Source organism: Perissodus microlepis, chromosome 11, assembly GCF_051167445.1.
Source record: "Perissodus microlepis isolate ML-2025 ecotype Zambia chromosome 11, ASM5116744v1, whole genome shotgun sequence".
Lineage (NCBI taxonomy): Eukaryota > Metazoa > Chordata > Actinopteri > Cichliformes > Cichlidae > Perissodus > Perissodus microlepis.
In genome coordinates, this window is record NC_140471.1 from 20700800 (window position 1) to 20721233 (window position 20434).

Genomic DNA, 20434 nt, shown 5'->3' on the forward strand with positions numbered 1-20434 from the left:
ACTTATTCCAGACCTTTGCAAAGTGGAGACGCATCCGAATAACTTGTTCTTGTGTACAGCTGCTTGAACCAATGATCCTGAAATCTGCAGTTTTTTAGAAATGGCTCCAGGAGACCTTCGCAACTTCTTTAAATCTACTATTCTTCTCCTCAGATTCTTACTGAGTTGTTCTGAGTATTAGTCAGTCTAATGAGTGCCATCCAACAAATCAATGAAACTACGTTGCAGTCAATCACGAGCAATAAGGACAAGTTAAAAGGTCTTGGCCTTGTGAAGTTGAAAGACATTGTAGAACCGTCGGCGCCGCTTATTACAAGATCTAAGTAAGTGTGTGTGGATTAGAGAAAATAATAAATTCAAACTTGTGCTGTATGCCATATGCTCATTCCACTTTGGAAAAACAACAGCTCAAAGAAATTAAAAGCCCCAAATTATCATGACATCCATTCTCGTGATGAGTGGATGTAAACTTCTGACGATAACTGTAACCATACTGTAACAGGAAAAATAGTGAGATCTTGTCTTGATATTTTCAAGATAATATCAAAAACTAGTCTGGATCCAGACATCCTTTTGGATCCAGGGGCTCAATTCATGCATGGTGTGGAGGGTCATTTCAGCACTGGTGGAGGTACGCAGTCTCGGACAGCTCTTGTTTACTGCTTTGACATGCTGGAAATAAGATTTTCAATATTAGCCAGTTTTCCCAAATCTCACTCTGAAAATCCTCCTGTCTGCGTCACACGGTTGTTCACTTTGGCCTCGCAGTTTAGCATCAGCTACTAACTGAAACAGGGGCTTGTTTTTCATGTGCAAGCGTCAAACAAGAGCCTGAGGCTTCAATACAGCACTTGAGCAAACCAGCGCTGTATAAAAGTGTCCAAGAGATAAGAGCGAGGAGGTGCGTTTACCTGTCGTTATGGGCAGCAAGGTAAGGAACCAGGTGAGGAATGGAGCTACGGTAGTAAGAAGGAGAGAGATGGGGGGAGGGCGAAGGAGAGGGACAGCATGGACTACCCAGCTCCAGTGCTGGCATATTATCCCCCTGCAATACACATCAGTGTACACACACACACACACACACACACACACACACAGACAGACACACACAATTACAGATAATGCAGAGAGGTGTGGAAATAATCCCCCCATAAGTGGAGCATAGTGTACTACACCAAGACCCATTTTAAAGGGTTTTTAAAGTGTGTGTGTGTGTGTGTGTGTGTGTGCGCATGTGTGAAGATGTGTGTTACCTGTGGGTAGATAGACGGCTGTATCTGTTTGTCCAATGAGCTGCTAGAGCCCGACTTTGCTGTACTTTGGGAGGAGATGGCTGCGAGTGCTTCAGGGAGATTATCTTCATCTTCGTGGTTACTGATAAGCAACAAATGGAGAGACTATAAGTGGCTTACACGACCTACAGATCGCTCTGAACAAGATGTCACTATCAAAGAGCAGAGATAGCACGGCTGCTGCTTCAAGTACTCCGTGGAGTGTTCATTTTCCACTCACAGCAGGCGATCTGTACTCACAAGCTGAACTGCCGGACCAGCCGTTTTCTGCGGTTGGTGCTCGGGTTGGCTTTGGGCTGGAGCCTCTCTGGCGTCAGGTTGTGATCTTGCCTGTGGGGTGTCTTTTCTGCTGTCAGACTGGATGCCGCCGAGTCTTGGGAGGAGCTCTGATACCTGGAAATGAGAGCAGTTACTCAGGAGGGTAAGTTGTGTTGTGTTTTCAGAAAGAGGTCTAAACATGTTAAAGAGCGGATGAGCTACTGGCCTCTCATTCAGGGTCTCAGTTGAGCTCCTCCCTCTGGGTGTTGTTGGGGCTTCTTTCTTTATTGTGGAGAAGAAATGGATAGATATGCTGTTAGTGACACCGCCAAGTGCGCAGGATGTAGGTCAAATAGCCAAAGGAGAGCGTTATTTGGTACTCACTCTGAAGGCTGCCTCCATCTGGGCCTTGAGGATGTTACATTTGAGGTGGTCGGGGAGCATGGCTGGGGAAGCAGGAGGGTGCAGAGACTTTTCAGACAGCTGCTTCTCCTCTCCCTGCCGGGAGAACAAGGAGAGGTGAGGAGACTAAATCTCAGTGAGTAAACATCGTGTGGGAAACGTGACTGACCTTGTTGTCGATGTTGATGTGCAGCGAAGGCCAGGGAGGAGAATCGCTTTCAGACTCCAAAGCCTTGAGCAGTGACTGAGAGATGTCAAACTCATCTGCAGGGAAGGGGGGCGCTTGACGTTCTGATTGAGACAAATTGTAATGAGAAAAAACAAACAACAAGTCACATTTTTACTGTAAAGACACCACAGACGGTTTGACAAAGCAGGGATGGAAAATGACTATAATCTAAAAAGGTTTATAATTCAATTTACGCTGGCACAAGAGTTTGACTGTCCTTAATTTCACCAGAATTTGATGATATTATAAATGATTAACAGCAATTTTGGCTGGGTGGGGGCTTTTTGGTGTTTGAAAGTTGGCAGGTCAAAGAAAGTTTGAGAACCGTGAGATACTTTAAAGCCATATTAATGTGTTTGCAGATGCTACTCGACTTACAAACAATGCCCTTAAACAACTGCACTTAAATGAAGAGTGCAAACACAAGAAAAATTAGCCGTATTTAACCACGTCTACTTTACTTATATCCTAGCTCACTACAGCAAGAGGCAACTGAATTATGTTTGATGTTCTCAAAGCAGAAAACCAATTTAAAACGGCATTAGACACATTTAAAAGCAACCAGAATCATCCCTCCTTCACCACTGAGGAGTAAGTTCAAAGTGTTTTCAACAAAAATCTCCACTTTGGTCTCGTGTGTCCAAAGGACGTTATTCCAGGAGTCTTGTAGACTTGCTGTCATGAACTTAAACATTTAACATGCTAACTGAGGCCTGTAGAGTCTGAGATGTAGCTCTTTGGATTTCTTGGTACTTTGTCTCAGCATTGGACCTTGGGGTAAATTTTTGCAGGAACATCCACTCCTGGGAAGATTATGGTGAATAGTCCAAACTAGTAAATTGCCAAAACGTTATACAAGTGCTCAAACAACAGTTGCTTTAAGGTAAAGATCCTATATTAATACAGAGGAAAAAAAAAAACCCTGTGAGCAAGCACTTAGTGACAGTGGGACCATATTCTTTATTTCGGATCATCCAGCTTTGAAACAACACAGTCATATCATGTGCATCTTTAAATCTGTTTTTACAAAGTTGAAATCAAACTACGTCACGTTGTAGTGGAAACATTACATCTCAAAGTCCTCAAAGTGAACCTCAAAAACAAAAAGAGCTGACAAACAGGCGGCACCGAGCATGAAAAGAAGCATCAGCGTGGCGTCTAGACACACCACAGATTTGTGCAGCCCAGCCTCAGGCTGACAGTACTCACTGTTCTTGGTGTGCGTGTGGCAGAGTGTGTCCTGGCTGTGTGTGTGCCGACGGTGGCGGTGGTGGATCTTGCCAGAATACGAGTTCTCGTTCTCCTCGACGCTAAACTGATGATCTGAAGCGAGCCCACTCAGCGGGAAACTGAAGATGACACATGCAAACAAAACACAAACAACCCCCCCCAAACAAAATCCCACTTAAATATGACAAAAAGTGTAAGTACCGCAAATAAGTAATTATCGTGTAATAAATCCAAGCTCGTGACGTGAGTTTTTCACAGCAATGTAACCTTCCCTGTGTGGATGCTGAGCTGACTGAGTAACACAAAAGCAGAAGTGCAATTTCAACAGTGCATTTGCTTTTCTACATGGTAAAGAAACACTGCTTTGGACCTAAAATGTGTGTAAAATTACATGTAATTTCTGTTAAATCTGTTATTGAATCATTTGTGTTACTTCATTAGTAAAGTACAAAGAACCATGTGGGGGTATTTATCAGTGGGAAAAGCTGTAAAGCTTATAAACAATACAGTTAAAAGTCTAAAATGTACGCTCTTATTACATTTTCCAAAGCCATCCAGTGGGCCAGATTGAATGATCCCGGACCTTATGTTTGACACCTCTGGTGTAAGACAATGAAGGAATGGGCTTTGCAGTTTCTGCATTTCACTCATAAACCCTTTATTTCAGAAGCAATACGGCAACAGTCCTAAAGGCATAATGTGATTGGAGTAAACATCGAAAGTAAAAGGCGACACACTATAACAGCAACACACCGGCCACATCTTCTGTAAACACTTGGTTAATTTAGTAAATCCATAACCTGATGTAACATTAATATAATGTTTATGCAAAAAAAACCCCCAAAAAACAAATATTCACTCTGAAAGCACAACACCACAAATGCAAGATTCAGCTTCATGTTTCTAAGTTCACATTGAAAACCATAAATTATACACAAAGCAGCTTAATCCCTAACCCGGCATTCACTAAGTGCAGGACTGGACCCCTTCCACCTGTTCAGAATCACTTTATTCAGCACTCACAACACTTTATTTCAAAGTGAGTTTAAATAATTTAGATGCCACACGATTTACTGCAAACGAACAAAGAAACAAACACAAAAGCACTCTTAAAGGCAGATTTGAGATCTGAGCAACCGTAATCGCATAAAACATCCACAAGCAAAGCAAGGCACAAACGTATCACACCCGGTCCTATCTTTGTATTTATCCTTAAATATGATGCTGAATGTTTGAATGGAAAGAACAGAGTGTTTGAGAAGTATAAGAGCTATGTCGACTGGGCATTTAGAGCCATAATTAAATAATAACAATATTAAAGTGCAACAAAATTAAAATATATCATCTTATTTCAACAATTCTTAGCTTGTTTTTTGGCCTTTAGTTTATTTATATTTGAGCAAATTGCCACCTAATACAGCACCTAAAGTTACCTTCAAGAACTTCCTGTTTGAACGTCCCTGTGAGTGCACAGAAAACTAAGCACGTGATTATTTTCATATGAAAATAAACTAAATTTTCAGGCACAATCTTGATTTTTATAGAAGATGCTTTCAACATTATTTGAAAGTACCCTCAAAGAGACTTTAAAAATGCACCACATTCTTGTTTTATCTTTACAGAGGAGCAATTATGCCCATTTCCAGCTTCATAGTGTTATTCTTTGATTTTACTACTGTAGCTTTGCATCACTTAGAGTTGAAAATAACCCTTATGTATCTTATTCTGGACCTTGGTGCAGCTCCTCAGTTTATCCTGTTGGAATAAGGCTGTTTAGCTCATCTCTCTCTAATCCTATATTTTTCAAGCAATCAATTAAAAAAGAATAATAATAATTTATTTAAACATCAGTAAATTAGCATGAGCAAACTCTTTTCCTGCAAAAATCGTACTTATCCATTTCACTCTGTATTATTTCCCCAATCATTTGTGCACAACCTGCAATGGCCCCCACCAATCGGGAGGTTTCAACAGCAGGCAGGAACATCCACTCTCAATGACATCACAGGGAAATAATACGGAAAAAAATCAGAGTGTTTTGAGTGGACTCTCATCCTGTGATTGCAGCTTTATTATTAAGATGAAGGCAAATTGTGTCTAAAAGGATGTGATGATATAAACTGAGCTATGACTCGCAGAATGAGTAAACTGTAACGATCAGAGGTGTCGAGGCTCTTTACCTCGATCGCCTTCGTGATCTGTGTCACCGCTGCGTAACCACAATAAATAACTTCAACATTCACCCACCCAGTCCCCTTACCCGATGTCTTTGCACAGCTCTCCCTCCACGTGACCCCCTTGAACATTATAAACCTCCATCCTGCTTGATAAAGTCCTTTGCACTTGTTGGGTGTGTGTGTTTGTTTTGCTTTTTGTCTAGTATGCAGACACTGAAACACATGAGATGACGTGACAAATGGATGAAGACGTGGGACATTTCACGAGGATGAACGGAGACAGCTCCGTCACCGGAGCGTCTCTCTTTGGGGGTTGCCAGTCTGTGCCTGTGAGTTTTGAAATAGATTCCTGGGTTAAGAGGGAGGTCAAAGTTCGGTCATGACCTTATCCCTGTTAACCACAGCCACGGATCCTTTGGCGATGCTGCTCTTTCGCTCCGGGACAGGGGGAACGATGGACACCGGACTCTCAGCCTCAAAGGAAGGCCTGAATGGTTGATGAAGGAACGCACACACGGATGGAGGCAGACGAGACACACAGGAAGACAAACAGACATATGAGGTGTAAGAGGGACATGAAATGTGATGAAAAACAGAGCATGTGGACACATCCTGAAGCTCTTCAACAATCCTGTCCTTTGTCTCTTACCTGTGAGGTGATGTATGACTGGAGGGCTGCAGGTAAACTGAGGAAGTGAGCGTGGGGTGGGGTGGATGCCAGGGCTCGTGACCAATGGGAATGTTGTGTTGGTACTGGAGAGGATCGAAGAGATGCTCAAATTAAGCGTCGCTACTGGGACAAAGCACACCGCTCTCTGCTGCTTGTGTTACATTTTGAAAAGTGGGTTAACTGAGGTCGCTTACCTGATGCAGACTTGGATTGGGGCTGGCGTGAGAGCTGTGGAGGAAAAAGCAGTGATATCAGATGTATATCATAACTTATTTTTAAAGCAGGTGCATATATATTACTTTCGAGTGCACTGCACAAGTAAACCCTCTCAAAAGCAACAACTTCTCTTTTACAAAGGGCTGTTTCTGTGTTAAGATTAGCCAGGCCATTAGGTGGATTAAGGTCAAGGTTAGAGGAGGAGGAATGAATGCAATAATCTGAAAGTGCATGCGTGCATTATTTATGTCTGTGTCTGTTTCACCTGATGTGTGGAGGCTTGGCTGGAGAAATCGCAACTGACGGAGAGAGAGATACAAGGTCAATTAGAGCAGAAAAATACAGAAGTCAAAAGCAGCTCTGCAGTTTATCTGCGAGTCTGTGTGCACTTTTTCAAATGCCCTCTCTGGTCTAACTGTGCCATTCAGTCCAGACTCTCTGCAGTCATGTTATTACTCCAATGCTGAGCTATTACCAACACTCAACTCTCGGTTCATTCGTATTCCGGGGCTGCGTGACGAATCCAAATCCAATACATAAAAGGTGTTTGGACGTCAATACTGACAGTCTCAAGGTAAATACAGTTTGCAGTGTGCATTTGATCATTTATGTGGGATAGATTAAAGTGAGCTGCAGGCTGCTGGACCTGTGAAGCCTCTGCAGCTCACAGAAGGTGGGAATTATGGAGGAGTGAAGAGTACAGCAGGTGCCTTTGACAAAGTAAAAAAGGTGACGCTTAAATCTAACAACCTAGAGTTTCTGAGCACTTCCTTTAGAAAAGAAACCAGGGCTGCTGTTAAGCCTATTGAACTTGTCAAATTATCACTTAGCATTGGACATTTTTTTAAAAGAACAGCCCTTGAAAAAAAAAAAAAAGAAAAAAAAAAGGGGGGGGGGGTCCACTTTTCCTTTCCTCTGAAAAATAAAACAATATGTTCAACAGTTACTCTCTGCAGCAGTTTTTACATTTTAAAGCCGAAAACACGCTGAACTAAAACAGCGCAGAGCCTTCATAACAACGCTCGCAGCCACATAAAACACAAATCAGGTGCTGATACTCGGTCGTCTTTTGTATGAGCAGATAAAACTCACTTTTGCCCAGCGACTGTGTGCGGGACGGGTAGCGCCTGCTCGGCCTTCTCTCGAATGTGCTGGCCCTCCTCAGTCTGCCTCCATGAGTGGCCTGGTACTCTGTTTTCCCACTGAGACAAACACACAGCAGATGCGGGTGAAGAGTGGAAATGATTATTACTAAAAGCATCGACACTTTTGTCGAATGTCAAAGTGCCACTGAGCTGCAGTCTGACCGAATTCATGGAGTTCATCAGAGGAGACTTAAATGGAGTTTCTAGATGATTATTCCTTTTGGTGTGAATTTTCCAAAAGTTTTCATCAATTGTTTAGAATTTAGAGTTGTTTTTATGCACAGTGCTGCGTTTACAGAGACTCGCTTGACTGCTTGTTCGTGGGACTTTCTGCTTCAGTTTTGTATTTAATAAATGAAAAGCGTGAACGACTTTGGCTTTAGAAAGTCTTGGGTTGGTTTTGCAGTATGCCTAAAGTCTTTTAAACTGACATAAACTTTCTAACATACTTATCTTAAAACTTCTCTAACGAAAACTCTGAATGAAGACTTAAAGTTGGCACCAGTGTGATTGTTATGTCAGACTGCAATACACACAGTTCCAGTGTTCCTGTTTTTACTTCCACCACCTGTTACACAAGTGTTTTTTTAATCCACAGAGTGCTTTTACAATGCTGTGATTTAGCTGCTCCGACAAATGACAGGAAGTGCCCTTCAAGTGAGAGAATTTGCTTCGACCATGTCTGATAATAGTTGCAAGAAAACAAACAATATAAAGGGAATATCTCAGTCACCATAGGAACAGATCCGTGTAACCATAGATACCCTGTAACCATAGATACAAAGGCTCTGTTTTATGTGACACATTATTCCACATATGCTGCTAACGAGTGCTGGCCACAACTACCTGAGAGTGCCAGCTTCTATTATCCCCCTTCAGCAAGTCAATTAGACGCTGCTCAGATGAGGCGAGACGCCGTCGCTGCTCTCTACCTGAATCTGAAGCGGGACCCGAGTCGCGTGAAGTCACTGTGGCCGGCCCTGCCCGCCGTTGGCTGGCGCAGGCGAAAGAAAGCGTGACTTTCCACGGCACACTTCCACAGGTGTTTGCAGCTCCTGGCGCTGGCCAGCTCGAACACGAAGGTGTGCTCCTGCTCTCGACCCTTCACAACAGAGAATAACCATAATAACCTGTTAGTCGCCTGAGAGATGACCGCGCGCGGGCACGGCATGCAACGTGAAGACACAAACCTGATCGTCGTCCTCCACCACCACCAACGTGAGTCGACTCCTTTTGAAGTCCAGACGAGTGATTTTGGGCCTGTGCAACACACCGAGACGCACGGATGAATGACAAACACACAAAGAGACACAACAGTTTGAGTGTAAGTACGAGTGAGGGACAGGTGATGAGAGCACGCAGTATGAAACATCGGCTCCTCGCAGAGTGATTTTGGATTTCTTTTCACTTCCCATACCTCGTCCTGCCCCTTGGTGAACAAATACTGAGCTCTCAGTAGCTCTCTTTTTTCCTGGCATGCCCTTCCTTCAAAGTTTGCACGGTCCACACCCTCCACCCAGGCTAAGCCTGTGCCCCACTTTATGTTTTATCACTTATGCCACATTTTGATTGGCTCTAGGTTGTAAATGTTGACACATGCCTCTCCAGAAACATGTGGTTCAAAAAAAAAAATGAAACTCAAATTCAATTAGCAGAAGAATAGCAGCAGACAGAAGAAGCAACAGTTTAAACAGGTACTGCTTCTTTTTTTTTTACCTGCCAGAAGAGAGAAATACTTAATTTTCACAAACTCTTGTTTCTGTTTATTTTTCACTTACATTCATTCAACATGTCGCTACATATTAAAACATCAGCTGTTTGTAAGATTCCCTTTTCCAGTTATTTTTTCCAATTATTTTCATACAGTTCGGTGCAAAAGTCTTGAGTCAGCTCTTTTTTTTTTTTAATTTAACATTTTGCTTCCAAAGCAGTGGTGAGTAATAGTTCTCCAGGTCTTTCTGAAGGTCTTTCAGGGGTTTTCTTTGGACATTGGCCTCTTCTTCACTTATTTTCAGTCCAGTTCTTGTTCCTGACAATTTTCAGAGGAATGCTTTTCTGTTATTTGCTAATCCACTCAACACTGACCTATGAGTCATTCAAGCATAACAGCGGCACCTCACTCAAGGAATGAACCAGTGTTGTGTCTTAACATCAAAGTCAAAACACTGGACCAATTTTAAATGGTATCTTTAGGCATCTTTTGTTGGTGCCCCCCCATTGGTCATACCAAGCACTGACGTTTCTATAATTCTGCAACAGAATTGTCCAGACTCTGTTTTTGCCTCGAAAACTGTACTTCCGATGATGTTTGCAAGTGTTTCAATAAACAGCTGCACATATTTCCCATTTTTCTATCCAAACACAGAGAAATGAGGAGTGACTCAAGACTTCGGCACCGTACTGTGAGCAATTACTGGATTGTTTTTAGTTGTTAGGTATTTGCTCACTGACAATGTGAAAAAACAAACAAATGGTCCTTCATGGATTTCCAGAGCCTAGGGTGACACATCAAACCATCTTATTTCACTCAGGTGAGTTTAAACTGCCAAATTCTCCTAATCTAAATTTACAATGACACAAGTGACACAAATAAGTGACACGAGAATTATTACTTATGACGACAGTTTTGTTTTTTCATTATTGTATCAGTAAGTTTAGGAATTTTGGAAATGTACGGTGTTCCTACATTCACATTCACTGCTTGTGTTTTCTTACATTTTTGTGTCAAAATCATTGACTTAAGAAATGTAAATGAGCACGTTTCAGGAAACACAAGATGGGAGTTGTGCTCTTACCAAAAGAAAAGCCCGATTTTGCTGACGCCCTCATATACCAAGATGCCAGTTGGAGTGAGACCCAGTGCATATTCTCCTCCATCTCTGCCCTGCGGACGAACGAGCACACATTTATTTCTAACACACCTGAACTTCAGTGTCACACAAAAAACAACACTGGTGATAATAAAACTCTCTCACGCACCTTGACAAAGTGCATATCTACTCCGTAAAGTTCCAGCCACTTGCATTTGTTGAGAAAAGAAATCTCTGCTTGAGAAGGGCTTTTTCCCCTGAGGATATAAAAGCAGACAACACGGTGAGTTTTCACAACAAAAATACCGCTCGCTCCATCACCTGAAGCCCCGGCCACTATATTTGGCAGCTCAGTCGAAAAAAGAAGGAGAAAACTATCAAAATCGACGCTTGCCGCGTGACCTCTGCTGGAGATTGGTGTTAGTTCTGAGGGAGACGCTCAGTGAGTAACTGTCTGTCTGCATCCTGATTCAGTCTTTGTGTGTAGGCATGACTCAGTGAACTCGGTCTGTCCTTGCGTGGCTAAGTCGGCCCAGTGAAGCGCGGCGTACGGGTATGTAATCTAATCCGAGATGGGAGCAATCAGTGCACTGCTGGGTTAAATACTGCCCAGAATCAATCAAGACCCTCCGGGAATTAATCCCATAATCCTTCACGCAGACCAGCGATAGCCAGGCCGAGGAGGAGAGCACAGAGGAACGGTGAAATGAGACACCCGGTCAGTGAAAACGTTTGTGCTGAAAGGCTGCAGCAGAATGACTTCCTTTGCTGCTCAGTGCTCAACTTTTTGCCCCACTTGTTCCATCCGACGAGGAGAGAAACCAGCTCAGGTCAACTGGACGCCCTCCAGTAAGCTGCTTTGACACAGCAGAGGTCTTGTGGTAACTGGTGCAAAAAAAATGTTTGTGTCCTGGGTTTTAGTTTTAGAAGATCCCAAATTTAAGATGACTAGAAAAACAGCAGGCTCCTCACCTGAGAGTCAGCCACTGGTTGAAGATGTCTGCCTCCATCGCCGCGCTCTGTCTGGGAGTGAAACGAAACTCCGACACCAGCTCGGGAGAGTGCTCCAAGGGGTCGCAGTCTCCCAGCTCACCTGCATACAGACAATTCATGTACACATGCACAGACGCACATCAGGTGAGCAGCATTCAGACTTTCGCTTACAAACAAAGCTTTATTTAATCAATAGAAAGCAACAACACAATAAATTGCTACAGACTCAGCTGGTCTGGTTTGGCCTGTAGCTTGTAGTGACTACTTCCAAGGTGATTATTGTACCTTGGAAGTAGGTGAAGTTGTGCCAGAAATTTTTACAGTGACTATTTTTTAGTAAGCTTTATATAGACACTGGCTTTATTGCCATTACCGAGTAAATTAGAGGTGTGACTTTCACTTAATTGTATGACCATCCCAATAAAAAACAACAACAATAACAAAAAAAACAAACAAACCCAAAACCCAAGAAAACCAAAAGTATTTACAAGAAAAAAAAATCTCAGACATCTCAGAAACATTTGTGTGTTTTTTTTGTCATGGAGCCAAGCACATCACGCCTCAGGTAAACAGGATGTGCCACACGTACACAACAGCCATCGCCTCCTCTGAGCAGTTCCAGTTCATTTATGATGATAATTTCCTTTAGTTTGATTTTCATTGAACACCCATAACACACTGCAGCTGTTTTTTTCCCCCTCTTACAAAAATTTGGGACTTTAATTTTGGAGGTTCTGGATCATGAAATGCATATTTTTGTGTCCAAGTGCATCATTCCTGTTTAAAATCACTTAGTCTGATCATGACTTGCACAAGTTGATTCTATAAAGTATCATCTTTTAAATATAACTAATAAGAAATCTAATTTTAGAGCTTTAAATAAAATCAATCATTTAATTACGTGGCATTTCTTGCAGCTGCAGCACTCGACTTACTGGTTTTGCCGCCTGACTTTTGGAACCATTTTCAGTTTAAACAGGCTGTTGCTTGGACACCTATATTAACTTTTGTATTTGGAAAAAAGCACCATTTTTAAAAGAAATAAAGATTTATTCATTTATTTTTACATTGGTTGTGCCACCTGACTTGGAAAGTGCACCAGCCTGCATAAGAGATACGTTTCTTATCCAGTTTAAGAGAGAGCTACAAGCCTTTTCAGACAGCCACATAGAGTCCAAGGGGTCCTCTGTATAATTAAATATCACTTTCACTACTATTACTTCAAAATAAAGTGTTTATGGTTGTGCCACCCTGGCATTTGTGAACATGCAAACTGCTGGACAACATAGTTTTAATTATCTCAACAGCTTTTAAACTGTTAGTATTTATACATTTTGGTTATTTTATCAATAAAACGTGTATATTGAGTATTTTATTTTGAAATTATTAGCATTTAAACACCATTTTTAATAGCCTTCTTAGTCTTTTCATTTTTAAACAGACGTATGTGCCGCCTGCCAGTTTGGAGTATTAGAAACCAAAATATAAAAGCATATACATTATGCCATAATATTATTAATTACCCTGCAAATTCATTCAAATTTAAAAAGTTTTTTGATTTATTTTACAAAGTAATGACGCACAGATGCAAACATATGAACATATGCAAATATTCTTACCTAAAATGACCCTGGTATGCCTGTGGTGCTGTTACACTGTGGATTACTCCATAAACATTACTCCACAGTTTGCTGATTAGTCTTTTTTGAGAGCGCTCATCAACACTAATATTAACTGACTTTACTTAATGGCTGGCTCCCATGAGTGTAAAATTAGGACGGTAACCTCATTGTGATGAGAAAAAAAAAATAGTGGTTGCCTGGTAACCGCACTGATTTTTTTTTTTTTTTGGCTTATCAGTAATCAGTTGCACGAAGGTGTGGAGACCACTTTAGATTGCAGGGTGACTGCACAGGTGGGAGGCAATCTGTCTCCAAACAATTGCAGTCTGACTAAGGCCGATTCCTAATCAAGTAACAGCCGTCTAATTTATAAAAAGCCAGATTACAAACATGCTGCAATCCATCTGAGTCACTCTGAGCTGATGAGCTCAGTTTTTAATAAAGGGACGTCACTATTCGCAGAGGGACGCCTGTTTCACATCCTTGAGGTTCTCATTGGACTTAATGTGAATTTTTGTGGAACTGGACGACAACAGATTGCAGCAAATTGACTTTTGCCATTTTTGTTTCAATGCATTATCACAAAATGACTGTACGTAATCGAATATACTGAATTTAGCAGAGTGACTGCATCTTATTGCAGTTTAATTGTCCTCCAGACGCACCACAGTCGCTTTGAAGACAGCGACTGACTACGAGTGGTCATAGATTAAGCCCCGTCTTTGAAGCGAGCGTTTGAAAAGCAATAAAATCACAAGTTTGTCGCACACAGTCGCAGTAATTTTGGTCAAACTGCTCCAACCACTCTTTGCCCTTGTGTAGGTGTAGCATGAAATATTTGAGGTTATTAGCTTCTGTAAAAAAGCTTTGGCATTTGAGATGAGAGGACAGGCATCTGGAGGGACTTATTTAATGTGAGAAGCCACAAAATCTCACATTGAACCATGGGGGCGACCGTGGTTCAGGGGGTTTGGAAGCCGGTTCGATCACCAGCTCTGTCTGTCTAGGTTGTTGCATCCTTGGGCAAGACACTTCACCTACCGCCTACTGGTGATGGCCAGAGGCGCCTCTGTCAGTCTGCCCCAGGGCAGCTGTGGCTACAACTGTAGCTTGCCTCCACCAGTGTGTGAATGTGAGAGTGAATGAATAGTGGAATTGTAAAGCGCTTTGAGGGTCTCGAAAAGCGCTATATAAATGCAATCCATCATTATTATTATTATTATTAAAATCATTCGGAGCTTAGTGTAGTACTGTTCTCAGGGTTTCTGCTGATGCATATCATGTATGTCAAAGTAAACACAAGTGCATTATGCCACAAATAAATAGCAGTTTTCCTATCACAGTGAAATAAATGGATATTAATGGCTTTGCACTCAGTCCAAATCAATCTAACAGGTTACACCAGGGTTTGGAAAACTGCTAACACTATGAGGAATAACTGATGAGGTTCTTGGAGAACATAAATCTCTGCTTAAGAGTATAAATAAACACTGAGAGTGAGTTTCCAAAGTCTACTTACTTTGTAAACAAAATGCCGCAAGCTCTACAGCCACATCATACGGACATTTCAACCTGGAGAGAGAGAGAGAGAGAGATGCTGAGCGGTTTTTAGTGAGAGTGACACACTGCATGAAATCAAAACCACTGTCCTGCCCATGGTGCGATGTGTACTCGTTATCATGTGTCAGAGAGACATAAAAGTGGATGAATGCCCTACGCTGTGTGTGTGCGTGAACATATCAAGGAGGAGAGGCGCAACCCTTTTGCTAAAATAAGCAGCCCTCTGCTGTTCTTGATCTTGAGCTATATAATAGAGCTGGACTCCAGGGATCCATGGCCCAGATAGAGGCAGGAGGAGGGAGATGGGGAACACACTGTCTGAAGTGTGTGTTTGTGCAGGCAGGTCTGTGTTTGTGACTCAGAAGCAGATGCCACTGTGCACAAGTCTCCCAAACTCCAGTGTAGGTGACCTGTGTGCGTGCCGCTACAGGTGAGTGTGTTTACTCCAGTTTTAATGCTGCTGATGAGAGCTGGACGTCCTCATAAATGGAGAGGAAGTGCCTACAAATGACTTAACAATGAGCTGAGCTAACCGAAAAAGGAGTGGCAACAGTTTTTCTCACCTTCTCTACAATAAAGAAAATATTCACAAAATATTCAGCTGTTCCTGTGTAAAGAAAACAATGCCTTAGTAGGTAAACCTGTTAAACTGCTTGCAAGTAATCACATGGCAGCAACAGGGATGTATGACAAAAGACCTGCTGAAGTTCAAACTGAGCATCAGAATGGGGAAGAAATGTGACTTCAGTGACTTTCAGAGCAGAGGAGAATGGTGAGACTAGTTTGAGCTGACTAGAAGGCAACAGTAACTCCAATAACTAAGAGGATATGCAGAAGAGCATCTCTGAATGCACAACACATCGAACCTTGAAGCAGATGGCCTACAGCAACAGAAGACTGCACCAGATGTGATTTCTGTCACTTAAGATCAGAAAACTGAGGTTATAATCCTTTTCAGGCTCCCACAAAAAGTGTGGCCTGGTCCGATGAGTCTGCTGCGAGGTTCGGACCGATGGTTGGGTCAGAATTTGGCGTGAACAACATGAAATTATGGATCCATCCTGCTTTGTATTAATGGTTCATTCTCATTGACCGTATCCATCATTTTTTGACGACACTGTACTCATCCTCTGGTTCCACCAGGATCACACACCATGTCACAAAGATAACCAGTCACCAGATCTCAATCCAACAGAGCACCTTTGAGATGTGGTGGAACAGGAGCTTTATATCAAATCTGCAGAATGTGTGATGCCATCATGTCAATTTGGAGCAAAACTCTCTGAGGTATGTTTCCAGGGCCTTGTTGAATCCGTGCCATGGGGATCCCAACCTGACACTAACGAGGTGTGCTTAATATGTCATGCATGTGTGTGTGTGTGTGCGTCCTGGGTTTATTTGGAATTATTTGTGTGCATAAACTGTGACGATGAAACTTACTTGTCAGACAGAATGTCTTGTCGAAGCTGCAACACAAACAGATACCTGTTGGCGAACAAAACCGCAAAACAAACAAGTGAGACTCTCGCCTGAAGACAACATAAATCAATTGATGTATCAAAGGCGCTCCTCATGTCTGACACATAATTTGTTTTAACAAGTCTCTGTCCTTGATTTAAATCTGCCCATAGCAGCAAAGTAATTAGCCCCACGTCCCCTTTGGACCTTTACACCAGGCTCAAGAGAAAACCGTGTGTGTGTGTGTGTGTGTGTATTTTTACCTTGTAAATTCCTCACGCAGGTTGTTTGGCTCTGAAGAGTAAAACTTCACCCTGAAGAACAGCTTGTATGGCGGACCGTCTGAGAGAAAGATTAAAAGATATGCGAGTGTGACAGAAAGAGCCGAGGCCGGAGAATAATTCAATCAAATAAAATCTTCTCAGAATTTATTTCATACGTTTAGTCTCGTCGACTTTTCATCTGCTGCATCCATCACTGCCACGAGGTCCGAAATCTTTTCATCTCCCAATTTTCTTTAACCTACTTTCATATTTCTTCCCTGCTTCCCTTCCACATTGATCAGAGTTACTTTCAGGCTACAGACCTACCACCCTGTGAATAAACGACCGGCCGACAGGTACAACATCCATCTCCCCACCTCCCGTGAACCATTCGGCCCCCTGTTACAAGCCAGTGAGCAAACAAGGCTACGGCTCCTAATGCACATAGTAATCACTGTGTCAACATTTGATAATACTCCACCTGCTCCCCACTCACCTGCTACCACATGCGCATACAGCGCACTGCACATTTTCCTACACACATGCAAATAGTCCTAATTAGAAAAACAGCCCGAGGCGACCTGAGCTTACCTCGGATCTGCTTCTTTATAAGCTTGGACATATCCAACCAGTGCTAAGAGAGAGAGCGACAGAATAGAGAGGTGAGAATGATTTTCATCAGCTTGCTTTCCACATTGATGGACGTGAGAGCTTGTTACTCACTGAAACTTGATCCATGTCCATGAACTGCAATCCAAAGTAGTCTGTCTCAACCAAATCTATGTGATACATGATCTGGTCGAAAAGGTCCTGGCCTTTGGACTTGCTCTGGGAAAAGCAAAAGTAGAACACAGGAGGAGAAATTAGTTATTTCTTACACTATCTCTCCTGTCGTGGTGAGCGGATCTTCCACGGTGGATGGATTGAGCTTTTAAAATTGAGTTGGGGGCGTCAACCTGTTAGCACAGGCTTAAAAGTGTATTAGAAAGAGGCCTGGTGATCACATTGGGAGGAGAAATGACTTTTACTGGACGTGTAAGTGGGTGTGTGGGTGTGTGTCCAGGTCAAAATGAGAAGGACAAGCCCCACAGGGAAAGGCCCTTATTGAGGCCTTTCCTATAAACACACAACCAAGACAACGAGTCGGTGCACTTAAGCACAAACTGCAGCCGTTTGCCGTTAAATTTATCAGAGCATTTTACGAGCATCCCCTGATGAAGACCTAACCCTGGTCTGACCCACATAAAACACAGTGGGTGTGTAGGAAGATGACTGCCTTGTACTTTGGATCCTGATAACCAGCCTAAACTTCCTGGTGGGTGTATGAATGAGTGAGGAAATCAGTGGTATTAAAGGATTGGGGACAGAAAGAAATCGCTCCTGCCCATTCTCTCTGCAGCGTGCGTCGTTTACAGGGGCTGATTGTGACCTCCATCAAGAGGACGCGCAATCACGCGCCTCGCAGAGTCACGCGCAGCGAGGTGAACAGCTCGTTCTTCCTGTTGTCTCCGGGCCCACGCTCAGTTTCAGGTGACACACTGAAAGGCCTTATTAGTTGAATTTCAGCCCCGTTCAGTGCACTTGTAGGAACAACAAGAGCACATGAACAAACTTGTTCCAACACACCTGTGACTAAGCCGGCAGCTCGTCGAGCCATGTGTCATTTTCAACTGTAATGCCTTGGCAGAAGTGGCGGCTTTGTGTTGGAGCTGTAATCTCGCTGCAGGACGAGAGAAAGGCTCTCCACGCCACAATGCAATGGCCGAGCGTTTCGGAGGTGACGCACGCACGCAACAGCTTCGCTGACAAACGCAACCTTGAAAATGAAAACATCTTATGAGAAGCCACTTACGCACACAAGGGCCCACACGCTCGCTCATCATCCCACCTACCCCCTCGCACAGCTCGTAGCACTCGTCTGTGACACAGAGTCCCCACAGTGGTAAATCAGATCAGGGAGTCGGGGAATAGAGAGAAAGGAGAAGAAGGTGATGGATGGAGAGAGACAGAAGGAGGTGGAGGATGCACAGGAGGGAAAGAACAGGAGAAGAGTGAGGAGGCAGAGTGTGAAAGAGTAAAATGATGAGCAAGGGAGCAGGCAGCACAGGGAGTGTAAAAGGAGATTAGGAGGGAGAATGGCACAGGGGAGGGGAGGTGGGGGAAAGCGGAGATTGAGGAAGATCAGATACAAGCAAATAGAGAGAAAAGAAAGTGAAAGGAAGACGTGCAAAAGAGCAAACAGGAGGGGGCAGCTTCAGGTCTGAGTTAGTTCCCAACAGTCAGAATGGGGAAGCAATGCGATGAATCGGATGATCATAACACCATCTGGAGCTGCAACCACTCACTGTACAAGAAGAGACGTGCTCACAGATACGCACACATACTACAGGCACTGAAACTTTGGTAAAAGGGTTTGTGCCAAAATCCAAAGAAGTGCAGAGCGCACTGTTTTCAGTTTGAACCGAGGGCACAACTAACGACAATGTTATTCTGTGGTCATGTTTTTTGTATTGTGTAGTTAAAAGTGCCAAAAACAATGCCCCACATTCCAACATGAGGTCTCAGAGCTTCTCATTTCCTTGACCCCTGTGAAGTCTAAATCCAATAGAAGTCACCAGGAGCCAGAAAAGAAATTAAAGTGTCTTCACGTTTATTTGGGCAGTTAATTAAACTGAGGGGAGATATATATATAAAAAAAATCTTGCTCTCCCCCTCATGGATTAATCAGCAAGACTAATTGCCCGGGTCCTAATTTGTCCTGCATGCATTTTAGACAAACAGAGTGGTAAAAGGCTGTAATAAGTACTCAGTTTTACACGTCCTCTAACTACTACTGTGCTCTGATCGTTTAAGAGGCTGGCGTTGGACCTGCAAACGGCTCTGACTCCAGGCTCGTTAATTTTCAGGACAGGAAAGCTGCCTCGCGTTTCTTATTTTTTATTTTTTTTTTGCTTGGACCCCCAGGAAGATCCACAAAGACACGACAGAGGAGGTGGGGGGAATACACAACTGATGTGCCTTGCCACTTGAGCCACTCACGGGCAATTCCACATTGACATCCGAGCCGTCCAACAGCAGGACCCGACAGGTGATGGTGGTCCTCGCCGTCCCGGCGGCCGGGATGTGAACCGACGATCCCCCGGTGACCACGGCGGGCGCGTGGACGACCTGCTGCTGGTGGGCCAGGAGCAGGGGGTTCCCGGATACCCCTCCTGCTCCCCCTCCCCCTCCTTTACCGTCCCGCTCATCCCTCTCCCTCTGCTGGAAGCGGCTCAGGGAGCGGCGGCTGAACGTCCGGCGCAGAAAGCCCATCATCTTCTTGATCCACGATGAGAGGAGGTCCGCGCCGCGTCCGTGAAAACTGCTCCGCACAACAGTCACTGCAGCCGGGGTCCTGTCACTGCTGCCTCCTTCACCACCTCCACCTCCTCCTCCTCCCCGGGGCGAGGAGTCACTCAGCAGGCACGGAGGAGACTTCAGGGCTGCCGATCAGTCCTCGGGCTGGATGTCGGCAGCAGGGGGGGGGACTCCAGCCGCATACTAATGAAACTACCACAGATCGACCACCGAGCAGCCAACCAGTTGATTTCCAATCATCCAGCCCTATGTGAACGGCAGGAGTCGCGGAAATACAAGCAGCCCTCCTCCTCTTCCTCCTCCTGTCCTGTCCTCTCCCGTGCACCTGCCTCCTGCTTCGCTCGCTGTTGCGCACCGACTCTAAAATCCCGGAGAAATCCCGTCCGACGCTCCGCAGTGGGGACCCCTGAGTCACAAGGGGCCGAGGGGGGGGGGGGAGGAGGGAAGTCTCACCACCTCTGGACCGGACTTGACCCGGCGGCGGTCGCTGCTGATTATTCCCACCGGCGAAGCGAAACTAGTCTACCTCACAGGTAAAAGTCAACCAGCGAGAACTGGACAAACAGCGTGATCTGCGCCTGCGTAAAAACACAGCACATAACAAACTTCTGTTCCTCCCGACTGGCCGACCCATCAACACCGGCGAACCAGCGCCACCTGTCTGCCATGGACGCGCCAGGGCTGGGAATAAATCAGAGCAGATCATTACTCGGGTCCCAAGGTGGGGTCCGCGGTGCTCCAGGGGGGGCCTT

At 44.0% G+C, this 20434-nt stretch overlaps 1 protein-coding gene across 3 annotated transcripts in view; it reads right to left on the bottom strand.

The window, feature by feature from the left end:
• The window catches only part of epb41l4b (erythrocyte membrane protein band 4.1 like 4B), a 28273-nt gene extending 8040 nt beyond the window's left edge, over positions 1 to 20233 (bottom strand). The window contains exons 1-22 of one of the 3 annotated variants that reach the window (XM_084943076.1): positions 19365 to 20233; positions 17049 to 17153; positions 16917 to 16959; positions 16326 to 16404; positions 16045 to 16089; positions 14564 to 14616; positions 11402 to 11522; positions 10599 to 10686; positions 10415 to 10503; positions 8810 to 8879; positions 8552 to 8721; positions 7567 to 7676; positions 6740 to 6773; positions 6453 to 6486; positions 6238 to 6341; positions 3391 to 3530; positions 2122 to 2243; positions 1935 to 2048; positions 1777 to 1832; positions 1533 to 1685; positions 1254 to 1374; positions 912 to 1045 (exon numbers count right to left, since the gene is read on the bottom strand). In XM_084943076.1, the coding sequence (XP_084799202.1) occupies positions 912 to 1045; positions 1254 to 1374; positions 1533 to 1685; positions 1777 to 1832; positions 1935 to 2048; positions 2122 to 2243; positions 3391 to 3530; positions 6238 to 6341; positions 6453 to 6486; positions 6740 to 6773; positions 7567 to 7676; positions 8552 to 8721; positions 8810 to 8879; positions 10415 to 10503; positions 10599 to 10686; positions 11402 to 11522; positions 14564 to 14616; positions 16045 to 16089; positions 16326 to 16404; positions 16917 to 16959; positions 17049 to 17153; positions 19365 to 19640 (2261 nt within the window). In that variant the 5' untranslated portion in view covers positions 19641 to 20233. Of the gene's footprint in view, positions 1 to 911; positions 1046 to 1253; positions 1375 to 1532; positions 1686 to 1776; positions 1833 to 1934; positions 2049 to 2121; positions 2244 to 3390; positions 3531 to 6237; positions 6342 to 6452; positions 6487 to 6739; positions 6774 to 7566; positions 7677 to 8551; positions 8722 to 8809; positions 8880 to 10414; positions 10504 to 10598; positions 10687 to 11401; positions 11523 to 14563; positions 14617 to 16044; positions 16090 to 16325; positions 16405 to 16916; positions 16960 to 17048; positions 17154 to 18177; positions 18400 to 19364 lie in introns of those variants that run through there. The other 2 variants (XM_084943075.1, XM_084943077.1) reach the window with 2 other exon arrangements.
• Positions 20234 to 20434: the final 201 nt, after the last annotated feature.